Source organism: Grus americana, chromosome 17 (assembly GCF_028858705.1).
Source record: "Grus americana isolate bGruAme1 chromosome 17, bGruAme1.mat, whole genome shotgun sequence".
Classification (NCBI taxonomy): domain Eukaryota; kingdom Metazoa; phylum Chordata; class Aves; order Gruiformes; family Gruidae; genus Grus; species Grus americana.
Window position 1 is genome coordinate 902,195 of NC_072868.1, and position 20,339 is coordinate 922,533.

The 20,339-nt window shown below is 52.8% G+C and overlaps 2 protein-coding genes across 2 annotated transcripts in view; one reads left to right on the plus strand and one right to left on the minus strand.

Moving 5' to 3' along the window:
* The window catches only part of SAMHD1 (SAM and HD domain containing deoxynucleoside triphosphate triphosphohydrolase 1), a 30,196-nt gene extending 18,448 nt beyond the window's left edge, over positions 1-11,748 (plus strand). The window contains exons 12-16 of the mRNA XM_054845824.1: positions 2,526-2,665; positions 5,603-5,692; positions 6,936-7,040; positions 7,411-7,548; positions 9,650-11,748. Coding sequence (XP_054701799.1) covers positions 2,526-2,665; positions 5,603-5,692; positions 6,936-7,040; positions 7,411-7,548; positions 9,650-9,772 — 596 coding nt within the window. The 3' untranslated portion in view covers positions 9,773-11,748. The remainder of the gene's footprint in view (positions 1-2,525; positions 2,666-5,602; positions 5,693-6,935; positions 7,041-7,410; positions 7,549-9,649) is intronic.
* Positions 11,749-15,469: 3,721 nt separating this feature from the next.
* TLDC2 (TBC/LysM-associated domain containing 2) lies at positions 15,470-18,885 on the minus strand. The gene is made up of 6 exons (XM_054845826.1): positions 18,853-18,885; positions 17,870-18,031; positions 17,239-17,391; positions 16,999-17,094; positions 16,277-16,350; positions 15,470-15,890 (listed from the first exon to the last, which is right to left on the minus strand). Exons 1-6 carry the CDS (start codon positions 18,883-18,885, stop codon positions 15,755-15,757), a joined length of 654 nt encoding a protein of 217 aa, XP_054701801.1. The 3' UTR covers positions 15,470-15,754.
* Between the last annotated feature and the right edge of the window lie 1,454 nt (positions 18,886-20,339).

Genomic DNA, 20,339 nt, shown 5'->3' on the forward strand with positions numbered 1-20,339 from the left:
GGCTGGCCAGCAGAGAGACTCAAGAACTTCTTTGGTCCATGGATGAAGTGACAGAGGCTGAGGGAACTGTTGCAGAAGATCCTGTATGCCTTAACCTGTGTCATGCTAAAGGCCTTCTGCTGACAATCCTTCATCTGTCACAGCCACGTTCAACGTCACCATAGGCATGCTGCATCAAGCAGGTGAAAGGGCTGCGTGGAGTGCTGAGATGAGATTGGATTGAAAGCAGCCCCAAGGAGAAGGACTTGGGGGTATTGATTGATGAGAAGCTCAACATGACCCAGCAATGTGCGCTGGCAGCCCAGAAAGCCAACCGTGTCCTGGGCTACATCTAGACAAGACGGCATGACCAGCAGGTCGAGGGAGGTGATCCTGCCCCTCTACTCCGCTCTGGTGAGACCCCACCTGCAGTGCTGCGTCCAGCTCTGGGGGCCCCAGTACAGGAGAGACATGGAGCTGTTGGAGTGAGTCCAGAGGAGGCCACGAAGCTGATCAGAGGGCTGGAGCACCTCTCCTATGAGGACAGGCTGAGAGAGTTGGGATTGTTCAGCCTGGAGAAAAGGCGGCTCCGGGGAGATCTAATTGCAGCCTTCCAGTACCTGAAGGGGCCTACAGGAAAGCTGGAGAGGGACTGTTTATCAGGGAGTGTAGTGACAGGACAAGGGGTAATGGGTTTAAGCTGAAGGAGGGTCGATTTAGATTAGATGTTAGAAAGAAATTCTTTACTGTTAGAGTGGTGAGGCCCTGGCACAGGTTGCCCAGAGAAGCTGTGGCTGCCCCTGGCTCCCTGGCAGTGTTCAAGGCCAGGTTGGATGGGGCTTTGGGCAACCTGGGGTAGTGGAGGGTGTCCCTGCCCGTAGTAGGGGGTTGGAACTAGATGATCTTTGAGGTCCCTTCCAACCCAAACCATTCTATGCTTCTGTGAGGAGCTGCCTGGCCCCTCTGACACCGTGTGCCTCTGCCCCAGGGCAGGAGAAGGGGCTGGCTTTGAGAGCCAGTAGCTATCGGAGAGCATGAATTGCAGTATTGGGCCGTGGAAGGCAGGGCAGAAAGGCAAGAGCTGAGATGAAGTTCTTAATGGGCTAGGATCTGTTCCCTGGGGGCTGTCTGGTCTGTAAGATCAGTGTGCTAGCAAGTTAGCACCAGGGTCCTGTTGTAGCTGCCTGCTGACCTGCAGTGCCTGGTGAGCTCAAGGCTAGGAGACCAGGACTGTCCCCTGCCTCTTAGCCTCCGGGACTGTCCTGTTCAACAAGGAGACTTGAACAGCAAGGAGAGGGATGTGAGGAATATGCTGACATCATATGTAACAGTGGACCACGAAGGACAAGTATGTTCTCCTCCTCTTAAAGGCACTTCCTTCCTTGCCTCCAGTGGTTGCAGCCCGGGGGCTTCTGAGAAGACAACAGGCTTGTTTTCAATAGTCCATGATGAGTAATGCTTCTGTGAAACTCTTCAGTTGCCTCTTGGATCCTTGCAAATGGTAAACCTCTGTGAGGTTCTGCAGCAGATAGTTCCCTAGCTTTCTTCCATGATGGGTGAAGAACCACTGTTAGTTTTTAATTTGTCGTCTCCTGATTTGACAGCAAATCCTAGTTTCAGTAAAGGCTGAGGCAGCAAACCGTTCCTTGTCACTACTGCTTTTGCACAATGGATGTGTTCATGGACTTGTTATTTTCCCTGCATTATCTCTTCTCTCAGTCTGAAGACACCTAGTCTGTTCCCTGTGGAACAACAAAAGTTCCTGACTTTGATCAACCTTGCCTGCAAAACCAACTCTCAGTTAAATGTGTGTTGGTACGTGGCCTGGAGCTCGCTTCTGAAGTGCCTTGGGAGCTGCTTAAGCCAATTGTGGTCCTAGGCGGGACTTTACAGAGCTATGGTTGGAGCACGTCAGAGCTGCCTAGGTATTTCTGGCCGGGGAATGTGAATAGACGGAGTGCAGCTGCGTTGGTTGTGAGAGGCGAGCAGCATCCTGGCAGCAGCAGTCTCTTCAGGACAGCCAAAAATAACCTTTCTGCTCTGTAGCCACATCAAAAGAAACCTGCGTCTTGCTGCTCGTATTGATGGTGGGAAACGTACTGTCATGTGGGAGACAGGAGGGGGGGCTTTGATGCTAGCATCAGAAGTCTAAGAAATTCTGAAGGTTTAATGGAAGTAGTTTATTCTTTTACAAGATAAAGCACCCTTGTCCCTGAGCCAGTTAGTGCTGGGCTTTAGGATATTCTGATGATCAAGATTGGCTAAATAAGAAGAGGAAGCAACTTCCAGTGATATAATAAAACTTGTTCCAGGGGTGACAATTGAGCTAGTTTTTCCATTAACGACTGTTACGACACTGATAACCAAGATGATATTGTAAGTGACTTCTCAGTTGCCAGACTCAGTATGTTCAGTCATTCTCTGCACGCAAGTGTCTTTCGTGAACCAGCGTTTTTTTTGTTGCTTTAACCTTTGTCCCTGTACATGCATTTTGTTGTGACACTGGCTTGTGACATACTTAACAAAAATCAATGCGACTTTGGCAGATAATATCTACCTGGAAATCCTGCACTCAAGTAGTCCAGAACTGAAGGAGGCACGAGAAATTTTGCGTAAAATAGAACGACGTGAATTGTACAAGTTTTTGGGAGAGACTCAACCTGAAACAATGAGGGAAATTGTAAAGGTAATGTCCATTGGTGGAAGATTCTGAATTCTGTCCCTGTAAAAATGTTCTTTATGTTGTTGGCTATCTTTTTTTTTCCTCTGTCTCTTATGAGACAGAACCATATTCTCTATATGGTTTTTGTTTGGTTTGGTTTTTTTTTTTTTTTGCTTAACTGCTATTCCAGAAATAGAGTCAAAAGTTATCATAGAATCCCAGAGTCCCAGACTGGTTTGGGTGGGAAGGGACCTCACAGCCCATCCAGTGCCACCCCCTGCCATGGGCAGGGACACCCTCCACCAGCCCAGGTTGCCCAAAGGCCCATCCAACCTGGCCTTGAACATACCTTATCCTCCTGTCTTTATGTAGCTGAGCCATGAAACATACTATAGGAAACTGGGAAGAATTCTAGCTACAAACAGCCAGAAGAATGGCAAGAGGTGGAAATCCAGAAGTTGATTATTTCAGAAATATTTTCAGAAAAAAAATGTTTTCTGAATAATACAAAATTGTATAAAAAGTTGTTATAGTCAGTTATTACTATCATCTTGTGTTCATTAAAATTTCAAAATAATAAGGGACACATTTGCTTTGAATCATAATTTGTGTGCTTTACTTTGAGAACAAATGTCAAACTGAATAATAACTTCTGAATTTCTTGGTATTAAATTCTGTACTTAGCATGAGATGAGCATGCATGTATTTTTTCCAGTGTTTGCTTTTCAAAGTACTCGTCAGACGTCTCTTTAACCGCTGTCACCTTATTTCAAAATAATGTTATATTAGTGGTGATGTTCCTTCGGATGGCTCAGTTTTTCTTGTAATGTGCTGTACCATGTTATCAAATCATCAGTTAATTATCTCTAAACCTCAGCCGTGATGCTTCAATTTTTCCATACCAAGTTTCCAGAAGTGGCTGACCGTATCTAGAAAGCCTTAATAAAAATAATTCAGCCCTTTTTAAGAACAAGGGTAGAGAAGGACTACTAGATGTCTTGCTGCTCTGTTCATCTTTTTGTTTGAAGAGAAGATTTGCTTATGTTCTTTGTCCAAGGAAAAGCAGTATTAAGAAATTCTGTACAAAAAAAAATTAGGAGGAAATAGGAGGAAGGAAAACATGAAATGCTTGTACGTTGTGAAGTTTCTGCCCTTGTGAGGAGGAGTTCAGGATAGATAGCCTAACAAATAGGGAGATGGGCAGGAGAGTGAATTGCATGAGTTCCACCTTTAAACAGTTCTTAGAAGCTTGGTTAATGGAAAGAAAAACTCTCACTTTGAAAATCCAGCCAGAAGTGTTGAGCCTTGGAGTGTGTTGTTTTGAAGGGAGACTGGATGGCTGTTGGTGCCGTAATTCTATCCAGCCAGTGCTTTCAGCTTCTGATGCTCAGCTGAGGGGTTGGGGGAGAATTCTTCCACCTGTGGTGCAGGAGTTGCCTGTTGCAGGCGTGTCGGAGGCTCAACCTCCTCTGAAGTGCTGGAGGTGAGCAGTGGCTAGGCAAGACACAGCTGGGTCTGTTCTGCTCCTTCAGAGACCGCAATGCCAGTATGTTTAGAATCGGAATGGTTTGGCTTGAAAGGGACTTTTAAAGGTCATCTAGTCCAACCCCTCTGCAAGGAGCAGGGACATCTTCAACTAGATCAGGTTGCTCAAAGCCCCATCCAGTTTTGTGATCCTCAAGCTGGCCAAAGCCAGGGGAACATCCCAAATAGCTACAGAGTTCTTAAATCCAAAGCTAAGTTTCCAGTTAATGCAAACTGGAAAAGGTAACAACAACAATAAAAAAAGCAAACAACAACAAAGGAGAAAGTTAGCATACGTACATTCTGATACAGAGTAGAAATGGAATAGCTTATAAACAGGCTGCCTCCTGGCAGTCCTTTCCTCTAGGTTTGCTCTCAGTCTAAACCTTTCCTTGGCTTCTTGAGTCACAACAAACCACCCATATGCCTCAGCCTGGCAATGATTCCCTGCTGCTCTTAGCAGTCTCCCTGTCTTTGCCGTGGACAAATAGCAGCAAAATAGCTGCTAGTTGAATTCCTTCCCTTCTGGACCTGTCTCCTGGATACTCTGTGCTGCACTTGAAGCTTTTCTCCTGTGAGTCTCAGTTGCTCCCAGGAAATCTTGCTTCATCAAATCTTGCATCTTCCCTAGAACGTGCAGCCCTGGACAAAGGTAAACAGGCAAGCGTCTCTCTCCTGCCCAGCCACAGCCTTTTAATGAGAACATACATATTTCCATGAGCAACTACTCTCCATCACACCATGCTCCTCTGCCTGGCATTAGCCTAGCTGTCAGCAGGGAATATTCTCTCAGGTCCAAAACCAGACAAAAAAAAACCTCCTTGAGGGTTTCAGCTTTTGGAGTAGGTCACCGTCCCCTCCGAAGTTTGCCAAGGAGCTTGCTGCGTCTGTTTTTTTTTTTAATAGTGAGCAATGACTTTACTGATCTTGTCTGTCTCTTGGGCTTTTTTAATATGTTTCAATGTATAGGTATAAAAGCTTTATTAGAGGGTGGGATCCTGCAGCCTTTCATTAAGAAAAAAAAAGTCCAGTAAAAACGTTTAGTATTCAGCTTTGGGGAACATAATTGCAAAACATTTGTATTAGTAAAAGACTTGCTTGAAGGTACTTATTTTCTGCTTTTGTGGAGACTTCAACATCCTGGATGGACCCTCTCCCTCTTTTCTTCCTGTCATCAAGTGTAAAACTCTTCCTCCATGGGCTGGCAGTATTTGGGTCTTCTCAGTTCTATAACCTTGCTTGGTTTCTAAAAATTGGTGGAGAACTTATGACTAAGGTGTACAAGGATTCAAACAAACAGATTGCTGCAACAAGAGTCTGTCAAGCTATGAAAAACCGAAAGCTTTGGTTTAATGACATGTTCTGTCATGCGTTTCATTGCCTTGATCTAGATCTGATAGTGCATAAATGTAATCTGAGTTACTGTCTTTTTTTCAGAATAACAGCCTGGCAGAAAGCATTGCTAATTGCAAGCCAGAAAAGGATCCTCCAGATGTGGAGCTAAAGGCTGAAGATTTCATAGTCGATGTAAATATCGCTCAGAGTGGGTTCAGAGTAAAAACTTCTCAATCACAGAGGACCTTGTATACCATAGTGGAAATTGGAAATACATGTCAATACATTTGCAAAGTGAAAAACCAAACCCACAGGGTTGCCTCCTCAGTGCTGTCCTAGCTGTTCAGCTCAGGGCTCCGAGAGCACCGAGCTTCCCCGCAGGATGTTTGCTGTGGTTGGGAGGGCCTGGGGGCAGAGGCTTCAGGCAGCTTCGCTGGGCTTCGTTTGGGCGCTTCTGCTCCCGGTGACAGATGCGTTCTCCCGTGGCTGTCCTTGCGCTGAAAAGGAGTGGCAGGGAAACCTTTGGGGTTTAGCGTGTGGGTGTCCAAGTCAGCAGTGTAGGAACCACTGCTGCGGGTTACGAAGGCAAGTAAGCTGCGGGCCCCAGTGGGCGGGTAACAGGCACGGTGACTGCCAGGCTTCTAGTGCTGCACGCCTGATGCGTGGCAGTCGCTCCTGGGTTTTGTCTTCTGCATAAAGCGCCTCTAGCAGCTTCAGCACATAAAGCTGCTGCCACAGCTCAGTCTCCAGCCAGCGCTGGTGGGAAGGAGAGAGCCTGAGACAGGAGAGAGTTTGAGCAGTCTGCAGGTATCGAATGCCTGAATTCCTGTTCTTGGTTAATTCTGGGAAGAGCTAACGAATGACTGCCCATAGAGCGCGTCACGAATCGCTTCTAAAGCTCCCTTGCATTGAAGATTCACTGCAGGCTGGGTAAAATTGTAGCAGTTTACTTAGCTTTAAAGGAGTTGACTGTGCTCTCCTTGTCCCACAAATTGAAGTCACGGGGAAGCGGGCTCCTCCCTGCTGACCACGAAACTGTTTGTGTACCAAGCAGGTGTAAATAATGTTGTCTAAACCTCACGTTTAAAATTGTAAGCTGTACTGGTGCCTCCATTGGTTGTGTGTTTCGGGGAGGCACAGGCTGGCAAGGGGCCGGCCTGCGTCCGCTGTTTGAAACTGGAGCCTTGCAGAGCACGACTGGGAGCTGGTTGGTGTAAATGCGAATATCCACCTGGCAGCTTCAGAGCGAAAGGTGGTGGAAGAAAAGATATAAGAGGCAAATACCAGATTGTTTTATTAAGTAATCTAATTGTTAATTACTGCTCTATTTGATTAGTGTCATCTACAGAAGTATAGTGTGTATTCTTTTGTATTTATTGTGAGAAAATTATAGACAAACACTAACAAATGCCTTTTTCTTTGGTTTACACACAAGGTGATCAATATGGATTATGGAATGAAAGAACAGAATCCCATTGATAATGTTCTCTTCTACTGCAAGGCTGATCCTTCCAAGGCAGTCAAGATCAGCAAAGAACAGGTAGTCTTTTATTTTCCTTAACTGGCTTCTGAAGGGCATCTTCTTCACAGCTTGCAATGGAAGTGATTACAGTCCTTCATGGTAGCAGTTCTTGCAGGAGTTGTGGAGAGGTTGTGGAATCCATGTCCTTGCAGGTCTTTGGTGTGTGTCGTACTACGACAATCTGCAATCCCGACAGCTCTTGCACGTGAACAGCGTTTAACTTGGGTACAGTGGGAGGCTTTGAAAAATACAGTTGATTTGGATAAAGCTCATGGATTGTAGTGGGATGTTTGTTACTGCTTTCCATTTGTATTCAGATGAAAAAATTGAAGTTCAGTGGACTCTCATTCCAAGAAATACTAAAGCTTATTTCTTTTTTATTCCAAAGGTTTCAAAGCTTTTACCCATGACGTTTGCGGAGCAGGTTATCCGGGTTTATTGCAAAAGTCAGGATCCAGATATTGTTTCAGCTGCAAAACAGTATTTTATTCAGTGGTGTATAGAGAAGGATTTCACCAAACCACAGGTAACAAATCCACATGTTACTTTTCTTGTTCTTGGAGCTCTTCACCTTTGTCCATAAGCTTGCTCTTTCTTTACAAAGCCTGGCATTCAGGCTGTGTCTTTGCGGCAGAGCCGCTCCTCACTACCCTAGCTTCTGGTTTTATTGTGGCTCGCATCTGGGTGTGCTTTGGTCTCACTGAAATAGCGATGGATTTGCACTGGATTAACTTAGGTCATTTGAAAAGTTGTGTTTTTATAACAAAGTTAGTATCCATACAGACACTCACTAGTTCATAGATGCAAGTTTCTTCATACAAAGGCTTAAAACAGCACTGAGAAATTAAAAGATCTAGGGAAGAGGTCAGATCGGTTCTTCTATTGCTTTCCCTCTTTTCCTTCCTTGTTCACCAGCTGTTAAACTCACTCCTCCCCCAGGAGATTCACGGTTGGCCCATTTACTCTGAGTTAGAGTGGAAAATATCTGCAGGAACTACAGCGCAAACCTCTGCTCTCTGAGCAACTAGTCTGTAGTCTGAGCTGCCTGCAAGGCTTTATCTGCTCTCTGTGGTTCCCTTTCCTGTCAGCTCTCGGAACATGCAACTTTCCAGCTGTGAGGAGGGAAGAGGGTATGTTACAGCTCATCTGACCTTTTGTTTTATGTTGGGAACTGTGTCAGAGCTGTCCTGGCAAGTAAAACAGAGACTCTAAAGCAGGCTCCGAGTCCATACATCTTGCTTTGCATTGCTCCTGCCAAAGGTGGTGGACAAGCCTGTAACAATCACGGCTGTAAACTGGTGATGTGTGACACAGCATCCCCGTCACGCCCTCCTTGCAGGAAGGTGCGCACCTTCATCTAAAAAAATTACTATGAGCTGATACTTCCAGTATATCTGTCGTTGTAGGGAAGCAGTTATGGTTGTATCAAGGAAGTTTTTCTCAGTAGAAAATGCTGATGGTGCCACTCCACTACACACATGAGCTGTGAAGTTTCTAGGCTGGAAGAGTTGGGAGGTTTGATTGATTTGCTGGCACATCTGAGCTGCATTTCTCCCCTAATGGTTAGCTTTCACTTTTGTTTGTCTGATAGCTATTCCTTTCCCTGGTATGACTTTCTTCAGTTCCATCCAGTTTTTCAGATATTTTCCACTGTCTAGGATCAAGCCTCAAAGTAAAGTAAATGCTTATATTAAAATCTCCATGTATTTTTTCTCCTTTTCATCAAGTATGTTAACATCCCTGACTTTGCATCTTATTTGCTAGAGACACCTCCAAGTCTCATTTGGGGAAAAAGCTACATCCTCTGAAATGAAAGACCACCCACCAGATGAATGTTGTTATGTGCTGGAGCTACAGCTCGTTCTTACATCATACTTCTTGAGGCTCATTCTTACGTCATACTTCTGGCATCCGTCTTTGGCGAGCAGTTAATTTCAGAAGGGCTTTTTACAAATGGATGAAGCAACAAGCTTTCTCTGCTTGTAGCTTGGAGAGTGTGGTTGTATCCTATAAACCTACTCTGCTAGTTCAGGCATATCCATCTGGCAGACCCCGGCATGCTGCAGGACACAGCAACGTGCGTCTCACCAGTTTATTTCTAAGCGCTTGGCTGGGTTTGCGGTGCCTGAGCACTAGGTTAACGTACATATCTGACGAGGATGAGCACCGCTCCCATAGACCATACCAGTTACTCTACCAACGTTCTGTACTTTAAGAGAGCGAAAGGGACGGCCAAGCACCTACATCTGGTAGATTGCAACACTTTTAAATGAGATTTAAATTTAAATTCAGAGGGAACGCTTACAATGTTTCTGGCTTGTATACCGATGCTCACAATACAAGCCTGCTGATCTTCCTAGATTTGCTGGTAATAATTTAGGAAGAGGTGAACTGCCGGTGGTGAAGCTTCTCAGATAAGGGGAGGATTTTTTTTTTTCTCCCCACCAGATGCTAACCGCTGACTACAGCAGTTTCCATCTCTTCAGTGTCTGTTGATTTACAATGCTTCTAGGACCTTGGATTTATTTTTTCTATTAAGTCTGATATGGAGCTTCTTTTCCCCTGTTTTAGGAGAGAGAGCAAAAGTGGGTGTACTATCATTAATGTTTTCTGACTTTTAATAACAGGATGGTGATGTGGTTGCCCCTCATCTCACTCCAATGAAGAAAAGCTGGAATAACACAAGAGATGATGAACACAGGACAGCTTCAGAACCCAGCTGCAAACAAAGGCTTCCTTTTGAGAAGTAACGCTTTTCATTTGGCACTATTCAGCCTGCTTTTTCAGCAGATGAGTAAACCTGAGCAGCAGCTCTTTCAAAAGCCAGTTGGATGGACCATAAGAATTTACGGAACAATGCAGAAATGCATTTTACAGTAGAGTATGTTTTAATGTAGGTACTTAAACAAAGTGCTTATTCCAAATGGACTTTTAAAAAATTAACACCCTATTACAGCAGAGCAAACTCATTTCTCATTTATTTTTGAATGTATTGGCACTGTGGAGCAAGAGAAACTTTAAAAATTGCAATTCATTGTTATTACAGGAAGTGCTGAAGACACGTTACTGTTCCTCTAGTCCTTAAGGTGATTGTGATATTGCATGAGCTAGCAGAAAAACGTCCAGCTCAGGTTTTCGGGCTTGGTTTTTAGTTTGGGGTTTGGTGGGTTTTTTCGTTTCAGTACCTGAGGAAGAGAGGAGTATGTGTGCTTCTGAAAATATGGTGAGGTAATAGAACTTTGAAATAACCATAGATGGCATCTTCAAGAATAGCAAAACGAATTTCTTTGAGGAAAAAAAAAAAAAAGGAGGGGAATCTTTTTAATAACCAAAGATTACTTTTCTGGTATTCAAAAAGATCTGATGAAGATGCAGGCCTCTTGCTATAAGCGTGACCACAATTTTTATTGAAGTAACAATGCATTGCAGTGACATGCAGCCTTTTATTGTTTTATAGTGTATTTTTGATACATTGAATGTTATATTTTTACTGTCACACTGAACTGCAAAAACTGCTCAAAACGTCCGTGGTTTGAGTGCGTGCAGGAAAGCAGAGCTCCTGAACGTCTGCCAGGGCAGGTGGACGTGCGCGGTTCGTGGCACGGTTGGTGCGTCCTGGCGGGATGCTGCACTGGCTCAGCTCTTCTTGCACCGAGTGCACCTTGTTTCCGCATTACACTGTACCAGGTAGACAGGCTCTTCAGGAATTCCTCCATCCTTATATCCCTTCCCTGTTTCTCCTGGATCTCTGATTGCTGTTCCTGTGTAATTTTTCTTTGCCTTGTGTGAACTGTAAGGGTTCTTACATTTTATTTTTTTTTCCCTTACAGGCAGTACTAATGTGAGTGTTGCTAAATGTCTGTCCAGTTGAAAAAGTGAACGAGGAAAACCTTTTTCCTCTCATATTTTACTCAGGTCCAAGAGAAAGGCTGCTTTCATTAAATAAAACCTAAAAGCTTGAAAAAGTCCGCCCTCAAAACTAAAAATGCAAAGCAGGAGGTTCAGTAATGCTCAGGAATTGGAACGAGCTTTGGATTTTTATATCGGAAATGGGGAAAGAAAAGTTCAGCATTCAGTTTTGACAGCCAAGCGTGGGTAACTCAGCTTCTGAAAACTAACACAGTGGGAAGTCACTGTGAGATCTGCCGAACTTCTTCAGAGCTGACTGTGTTTCCTTTGCCCTTTTCATCACGGGAACTGATAGCTGTTAGGCAGAGGGAAGGAGAACAAGTATTCATGTCCAGATTTCATTTGTTGAAATAATCAGAAGTCATTTTGCGCTCTGCTGCTTTCTTACGTGCCCGTGCTTGTGTGTCTAAAGGCGATGCGGTGCAGCCTCTGCTGTTCACGTCTTTAACAGCATTTCAGATCTGCAGGTGTGCCAGGTAACTGTTAGAAGAGGTTGTGACCTCTTTAAAAGCTTTTAAAGAACAACTTATGCTTCAAGAAACACCACCATAGACTGTAGGCATTTATCTCCCTTATCTGCATAAAATCGAGTATTGTTCAGAATAATGTAATTTTGTTATTGTTGCTTGGGTGTGTTTTGAGTCTATTATAAAAGGTGCACTTTATACTTGGGAAATATCTTTTGCTTATGTTTAAGCAAAAATTCTTAATGTTAAGTTCTGAGACAAAGCATTTCTTTTTCTCAAACATGTTAATCTGAGCGTCTCTGGACTAAGAATAAATTTATAAGCAATGATTTTACTATTCTTTTAAGGAATTGCAGCGCATGAACTTTATTAAAAACAATCTTACTGCACAGGTATAAACAACCAAACATATTTCTAAAGGGGAACCCTAACCCTCTCCTCGTGCCTTGCGGTGAAACTGTGGCCAGGTTGGCTTTAGGCGCTGCTCCGACGACTGCGTAGAGGGGGAAAAAGGAAAAGCAAGGTCACACTTGACCACCCTGATCGCTTCTATGGGGAAAGGACTGGCCCCCGGTAGCCGAGGGAGGAGCAGTGGCCCCTCCACAAGCTGCTGAGGCTGGTCTGGATGAGCAGGCACTGGGATGGGCTGAAAACCGGCTGAAGGGCTGGGCGCAGAGAGAGGGAGGTTGGTCAGTGCACAAGGCCTGGCTGGAGGCCGGTAACTAGTGGTGTAGCCCAGGGGCCCAGGCCCAGCAGACAGGGCCCACCCCCAGCAAGTTTGTAGGTGACACCAAAGCAGGAGTGGCTGATAAACCAGAGGGTCGGGCTGGAGAAATGGGCCAACGGGAACCTCATGAAGTTCAATGAGGAGAAGTGCAAAGTTCTGCCCCTGGGGAGGGTCGGCCTCATTCACCACGATGTGCTGGGGCCACCCAGCTGGGAAGCTAAAGCTCGGTGAGAAAGGTCCCGGGGGTCCTGGGTGGGCACACGAGTTGACCGTGAGCCAACCATCTGCTCTTGCAGCAAAGAGTGCCGGTGGTCCTGGGCTGCCTTAGGCCAAGCATGGCCAGCAGGAGAGAGTCCTTCCCCTCAGCACCGGTGGGGCCACCCCTGGAGTGCTGGGGCCAGCACTGGGCTCCCCAGTACAAGAGACAGGGACGTACTGGAGAGAGCCCAGCGAAGGGCCGTGGAGGTGATGAAGGGACTGGAGCATCTCTGCCAAGAGGAGAGGCTGAGGGAGCTGGGACTGTTCAGCCTGGAGCAGAGCGGGCTCAGGGGATCTCATCAGTGCGTGTAAATACCTGGAGGGAGGGTGCGGAGAGGATGGAGCCAGGTTCTTAGTGGTGCCCAGGGACAGGGCCAGCAGGAACACAGGAGGGTCTTCTGAACATCAGGAAACATCTTTCCACTGTCGGGGTGACCAAGCACTGTCACAGGTTGGCCAGGGAGGTGGTGGAGTCTCTCTACGTGGAGATACTCGCATATCCCCAGTATCCACGCCTTTCTCCAGTCTGTCTCGTGACGGCTTCCACCTTCAGTGCTTTCTCTGCTATCACCACCATTTGCCACCGCAACAGCTTCTATGGGGCGGGGAAGATGTTCCTCATCTTCTCCCTGAGCCAAAGGTGGGGGCCACCAGCTGCCAGCCTCGGGCTGTGGGGGGGTTAGTTTGGTGGTTATGCTTGCAGGCTGTGCCGACAGCAGTGGGTATCACACCTCAACAAGCACCCTCGGTGGGGAGGACACGTGGGCACCATGTTGTGCGTCAAGGTCCCCGGGGCCGGTGCTGCCCAGCCGGTTTCAGTGGGGAGTGTTGGGTGGCACCAGGGAGGTCGGGCGCCCTGACCAGCCATGGTGGGCTCCTGGCACGTGCTGCTGGGGGTGTCCAGGAGCCTCCCGGGAGGGTTTGGGGATGGAGGCGTCTGCTCCCCTAAGGGCACCAGGTCAGAGGAGCTGTCAATGCCACCACAGCGAGCCAACCCTTGTGGTCACGGGATAAGGGAGGTGATGGGGACAGACATGGTCAGTGACACTGCTTGGGAAGGGTGTGGGGAGCAGAGAACTTTCTTTTTTTTCAGCTGGGAAGATCTGGAAGGGGAGGGAGACAAACCTCAGTCCTGCTAACTGATGGGCTCCCAAGAGGTGACAGGCAACTGGGACCGGTCGGGGTGTAACCCTGCAGGTCTGGGACATTGGATGGGGTTGGTGGGACCCTGCAAGCGGAGGAGGAGGGAGGGATGAAGAGGGGGTAGGCAGAAAAGGGGTATAAAAAAGTTGCATGTAAAACGGGGCCGGTCAGTGTGTGGTCTACCTGAGCCCTGCACCTGACCTGTCTTGCCTTCTGTCTGTCCTGTCGTCTTAATCCCTTCTTAACTATTTCGCTGTGAATCTCGCCTTGCCTGGGTGGATGCGTGCTGCAAGGACCGGGTGCCGACTGCTGGAGGGTGGGTTTGGGGCCGGCAGCCAGAGTGAGCCCGGGGCTGTAGGCACCCCTGGCCCGTGGTGTCGGCCACCGCAGCGGGTGGGAGTCCCCGCGCCAGCTGCTGGGGGGCGAGTGGCTGCATCGTCCCCAGCCGGGTGTCCGTGGGGGAGGCGTGTGTCATCCGCAGGCGAACTTTAAGCTGGACCATTTGGCGCGTATGGGGCTGTGGTGGGGGCAAGAGGGCTGGAATGGCCGGGCAGATTGAGGCAGCGTGTCCCCTGGGTAGATGCTGGGCAGGAGGGTCCTGGGCTGGAGCGGCTGGAGGAGGCGGCATCTCCTGCCACCCTTCAGCCCCTGTCAGACGCTCCCCTGGCCCAGCTGCCAGCGGGGCCATGCTGGGTGCCAGGCCCAGGGTGATCGCTGCCGTGGAGAGGGGAGCAGGGAGGGAGGCTGGGGCAGGAGGGAGCATCTTCTGGGGGGCGAGTGGGAAGCAGGAGGACGGGGTCAGCCCTTGCAATAGAGGGTCATCGCTGGGGCCGCTCACCAGCTCAGGAAATGACTTTGGAGAGGGAACGAGTAGTCTAATAGCATGAGGAGAGAGAAGCCAGCCATGGAGCATCTCCAAAGCACCATGGGAGATGTAATGAGCAGGGAAGTGGCTGGTGAGGTTCCACACAGGTATGTGTAAGGTGGGGTGGGTGGGTGTGAAGTAATGGAGCCTGGGGCTCAATGGGTCCAGGCTTCACAGAACTGCAAGTTTAGGGTAGGAGTTGACAACGAGTGAGGTTGTGGGGTGATGCTTCAGCTCAGTGCCCAGCCACGCTCCTAAAATGAATAAATCAAATTTGGCCAAACCAGGCAGGGCCTCGTCCTCCCGTGGAACCCCCTGGGCCACCCCTGCCTTGAATCCCACCTGTGGGGCTTGTCCTGCTGCTCGGACAGGGGTGGTGGGATGGTGGAGGAGAAGGAGGAGGAGGAGAGCCGGCCCAGTGCCCAGGAACGAGAGGCCAGGCCGCATCAGCCAGGCAAGAGGCAGCAGGTCATGGCGCTGCAGGCAGGAAGGGGCCCGGGGAGGGCTCTTGTCATCCCCTCCATGTTGGGAGCAGGTCAGGGTGAGATGCCCAGCGTAGCCTGGACACCCCCGAGGAGAAAGCCCTGGTGCTCAGGAGGTGGCAGGGTGGACAGAGAGTGCGGACTCTGCCAGAGGGGGGTCGGGTCCCCTGCAGCCCCTGAGGCAGCACCCCAGGCCCACCCCCCCAGCTTGCTGCAGGCACACAGCCCCTGGCTGGGACGGGGTACACCCGGCGCTCCACGGCTCCTGGCCTGCTCGCCGCCACTTGCTTTGCACGACTTCACAGCGCCATTTGTTGTTTCCACAAGGAGGACGAGGCTGGGAGCGCAGCTCTGCCTTTTTATTGAGGAGTGGTGGCTGTATTGCCTGCCAGCCCGGGCAGCACCAGCCCAGGGGGCCACAGCCGGTGGGGCAGAGGCTGCCTGGGCTTGCTCGGTCCTGCTGGCATCACGCTGCTCTCGGAGCTTGCTCCTCCAGCTGATGACCCTGCGGTGCTTGGCCCCGCCGCACGCCCTCCTCCCAGGGCGGCTCTGCATCGTCCCAGCCAGGCAGAAACTCGGTGCCATGGGGGGGGGGGCTGGTCCTGGTCCTGCAGCCACCCCGGGGACCCCAGCACAGTGGCAGCAGCACTGTGTGTGGGGGGTGTGTGTGTGTGTGAGAGATCCCACTGCAGCCTGTCCCCCTCACGCTGTCCCCACCAGCTGTTGGCACATGAAATGGGGACGTTGGTGGGGACAGGGTGGAGGGAGGCAAGGGCGAGGCTGTGCACCGTCCCGGCGGGTGCTGGCAGTGAACAGTTGTGCATCGGTCCAACAGCATCCCCCCGCAGTGCCACCTTTGTCCTCAGGTGAGGATGGTGGGGTCAGGCCAGGCCCCACACTTCCAGATCCTGGACACAGAACTCCTCCCGGGAAGAGAGGGTCTTGTTGTCAAAGGTCTCGCAGGGGTGGCTGCCCCCACGGTGCAGGTCTTCGTCCAGCCACAGCCCGAATCTGCCGCTGGGAAGGTGCCAGCAGCACGGTCGGCTGAGGGTCCCCTCTCCTCCCTTCCTGGAGACCTCCCCAGCCACCTCCCGGGGACCCGCCACCTCCCAGTCCTGCACACCACCAGGTGCCCTCCTGCCCAGGATGCCAGGCACAACCAGCCACCCCTGGGGCTGCCACCCTGCCTGCAGGCAGGGAGCAGGCAGGCCTGCTGGCAGCAGGGTCAGGGGCATGAACTGGCCAGTGCTGCTGGACAACCTCCACCAGTGGTTTTGGGGTCAAACCATCAGCACGTGCCTGGACCCAGCTCCGCAGAGCAGCCTGGGCTCAGAGCGTGGCCCCAGTGGCCATCGGGGCTGGGGACCCTGCTGGGCTCCCAAAGCTGCTGGCGCGGCTCCTACCTGCCCCCACCGACCATCAGCAGGTTCACATCCCCTTTCACAAAGAAGTTGTTCCTGCCCGTCCACCTGAACACCTGCGTGGGGACAACAGTGGGACAGGACCACAGGCTGGGGCGCAGCATCCCCCTCCACATCCCTGTCCCCGTCCTGCAAGGGACAGCTGGGGGCTGCTGAGCAAAGCTGCCTCTGCCCATCCCCGCCGTGTCCTGCTTCTCCAGAGGAAGGTCTGGCCAAGCCTGTGGGCACCATCCTGGTGCTGGCCCATCCCCACTGGCAGCCCTGGCGCCCCCCCGGGGGGATGGCTGCCACCCACCCGTACCACCAGCAGCGTTGCGCACTGATGCCACCAGCCCTGACACACACACGGACCCCACTGGTGCGGGCAGATGTGGCTGAGCTGCCTCCATGTCCCACCGATGCTGATCTGTGACTGCCCTGGCGCGCGGAGGGTCCCCAGCACTGTCCGGCTAGGCAGGGTCCCCTTCCCTGAGCCCCCCCGCCTGCATGGCTGGCTGGGATTTGCTTTCCCAGCCCCGGATGAACCCAGGGGACTGCAGCCGGCAGGATGCCCCCGCTGACTGACCCGCGTCTGGCCAAGTGCATGATGTCACCCCAGACCCCTCCCCAGCGCCTTGGGGACCCCCAGCGTGGCTGGATCCCAGGGCTTCACCGGCCCCCCCCGCCCCGGGGTGCCCCACAGCTGGCAGCCTGCAGCCCCCCACCTTCAGCTCCGGGGAGAAGGAGAAGAGGAAGGTCTCCCCCGTCCCGTAGAAGCCATTGCTGCAGCGAATGGTGCTGGTGGAGAAGGCACCGAAGGCCTGGGGGGACACAGAGGGGGGGTTCCCACGCCGCGGTGCTCAGTGGGGCTCCTCAACACCCATCCTACCGGCAGCAGCCAGGATGGGGCCAAGCCCCGGTGATGCCGGGATCGCTGTGTCCCCCCGCCCCGTGCCATGCCGTACCTGCGCCTCTGTGTCCCTGATGAGCAGCAGGGCGGGGGAGCCCGCCTGGCCCCCGCACCGGTACAGGGTGCGCAGGCTGAAGCCGTCCCGGGCGGTGCAGTACAGCAGGTGCCAGGGCTGCTGCGCCAGCCGGGGGGGCAGGTGGGCGCCCAGCTGGGGCAGGGTGGGCTCAGCCGGGGCAGGCTGCTTCTGAGCATCCCCCCACCCCGAGCATCCTCCCAGGAAGTCTCCCCAAACATCCTCCCTCCAAGTGTCCTCCTGAGACAGCACCCTCCCCACCCCCCAAGCTTCCTCTCAAGAGACCCCGTCCCACCGGAGCAGCCTCCCAAAAAGGAGTCCCAGGCACCCTCTCCCTAAGCCTGCTCCCAAGAGGTCTCCCTAAGATCCCAGCCCACCCAGGATGCTTCTCGCAAGCATCCTCACCCTTCGGAGGTGTCTCCCCGAGCATCCTCCCCCCAGCACACCCCCCCTCCCCCCCAAGAGACGCTGCTGGGGTGGCTGTCCCTGGGAAAAGGGGGTGTCACCCATCTGGCCTCATGCTGGACCAGTTCCTGGCAGGACAGTGGCTGCGTGGTGCAGGGGGAGGTGAGGGTGAGGGTGGGGTCCCCATGCTGGCGGGAGGGTCCCTCACCTCCTGGAGCTGCCTGTCCTGCAGGACGCTGCTCGGTGTGCTCAGCACCAGCCTGCACGGCTCCTCCAGGGCGGGGGCTGCTGCTGGGGCTCCCTCCCAGCCCGGCTGCCCCTCTCCAGCCGGCTCCCCGCATCCCACGGGCAGCTCCTCGTCCTGGTCGGGCTGCGGGCAGGTGGAGGGGAACATCACTGCAGGCCCTGAGGGAGCAGCATCCCCCTGCATGGGGTGCCTCCCATCCTGTGTCCAGGGGCTGGGTGAAGGGGCCCAAAGGCCACAGGGATGGGCACTTGGCTGAGCCTCCAGCCCAGCTCCCGCCTGCCCACTGCTCCCGACAGCCCTGCCGTGCCGTGCCGCGCCGTACCGTGCCATGCACGGGCACCCTGCCAGGCCATGCCACCACTGCACACGGAAGTTCAAGGGTGTAAGGCCACCCAAAGAGGGGGAGGAGAAGAGGAGGAGGAAGAGGTGGCAGGGGAGGCTTCCATAACTTCAGGCCAACCTCAGCCCTGGCAGAAGGGGGTGAAGCCCAGCCACTCCCCTCCTTGCCCACGGCCAGGTGTGGGGTCAGGGATCTGCCTTGGTCCCGGTGGCAGCTGGTGACAAGTGTCTCAGCCATCCGCGTGCTCGGGGTGGCTGTGGGTGCAGCCCCTGCCCGAAGGTGGGTGGGCAGTGGGTCCCTGCCACTGGTGGGCAACGGACAGAAAACACCCTGAGGGGACAAGAGGGACGAGCAAGGGCAGCCCCAGGAGGCAGGAGATCTCCTGCCCGCAGGGTGCTGGTGTCCTCGGGGGGCAGCGGGGCTAGAGGGGCAGGTCCCCAACATGCCCGGCACCCTTCGCACCTCCCCAGCCCCTCGCTCTCCCCAGAGCCTCCATCTGTCTGGCCGACCACGCATCCAGCCCGGCTGGTGCCTCCCAGCGCTGCCCCGGAGCTCATTCCCAGCGCCCATGCTGCCCCGGGGGACCCCGCCACACTGGACCTACCAGGAGGTGGTAACGAGCACGGAGTCCCCTCATCACAGGTGTGTGGGTGCTGATGGGTGCTGTGCTGCCGGGGAGCGCTTGACATTGCCGCGGGTTAATGTTCACCTACGCCGGCCCCTCCCTGGCCACCCAGCGTGTGACACGGGTGGGTGGGGATGCTGGCAGCCCGCCCCGGCTCATGGGGGTCCAGGATGTGTCCCCCCCCTCCCCGGCACAGCCAGGTCCTGCCTGGTGCTGGGACTTGTGGGCAGGCGTCCCCGCCTTGAGCCAGGCACTGGGTGGCCAGTGGCCATCACCTCCTTGGCCTGGGCCAGGCTGTGGATCGCCAAGCGGGGATCCCCGAGGCCGCGGGGGAGCCCTTGTTTTGGGATCAACAGGCAGGTCGTGCCCATGTTGCAAAGAGCAACACGACTGTTGCAATGGTTGTGGCAACTGCCAACACCTGCCTGGCGGATGTGGTGGCACATGTCCCTCCTGTGGGACAGCCAGTCTGGGCCGATGTCCCGCAGCCGGGTGAGCCGGGACCCCTGGGAGAGCCAGGGCTTGGTGTTGGGGGCTCGGTGGCTGCAGGAGGAGTGGACCCCCAGCCAAGGCAACCCCTGCCTCAGGCACCGCTGGGGAAGCTCCTGCAGACCAGGGAGGGGCTGCGGTGTCCCAGGGTGTCCCCTTCCCACTGATGCCCCCCCCTCCAAACAGCCAGCGTGACCATGAGCCTATGAGCCCCACCATAACAATGTCCCATTTATGCAAATAAGGAGTTTCTGTGTGGCCTGCATGGTGGCATGATGGCCACAACGGCCTGGCCCAGGCTTCCAGCGTGTCGGCCACTCCTCCCAGTTCTGTATCGTCAGTGAACTTGCTGAGGTCACGCTCTGTCCCCTGTCCAGGTCAGTGATGAATATGCTGAACAAGACCGGACCCAGCACTGACCCTTGGGGCACACCAGTAGCTACAGGCCTCCAACGAGACTCTGCACCGCTGATCACAACCCTCTGGGCTCTGCCATTCAGCCCGTTCTCAACCCACCTCACTGTCCACTCACCCGACCCACACTGCCTAAGCTTGCTTATGAGGATGGTATGGGAGGCGGTGTCAAAAGCCTTGCTGAAGTCGAGATAGACAACGTCTACTACCCTTGCCCTGCCCTTGTTCATGCCGGTGCCCGTGCTGCTGCCCCAGTGCTCACATCATTACTGCTTCTCAGGACCACTTTTGAGTCCAACTTTGGGATCTGCTCCCCTGGCAGATCCAGGAGGAGCTGGCTGGGAGGTGGTGGGTGGCCGGGAGGGGGCCCTGGCACAGTCACAGACCAAATTCGGCTGCTGGAGGACAGAGCTGCCACCCACGGCCCCTCAGCTCAGTCCTGCTGCCTCCCATCAGCATCGTTTGCCTCCTGAGGGGTGAATTATTTTCTACTTTGTGGGAGGGGTGGGGCTGTAACATGGATAGCCCCCCGATAGCCCCAGCTGGTCACCTTCTTCAGTTTT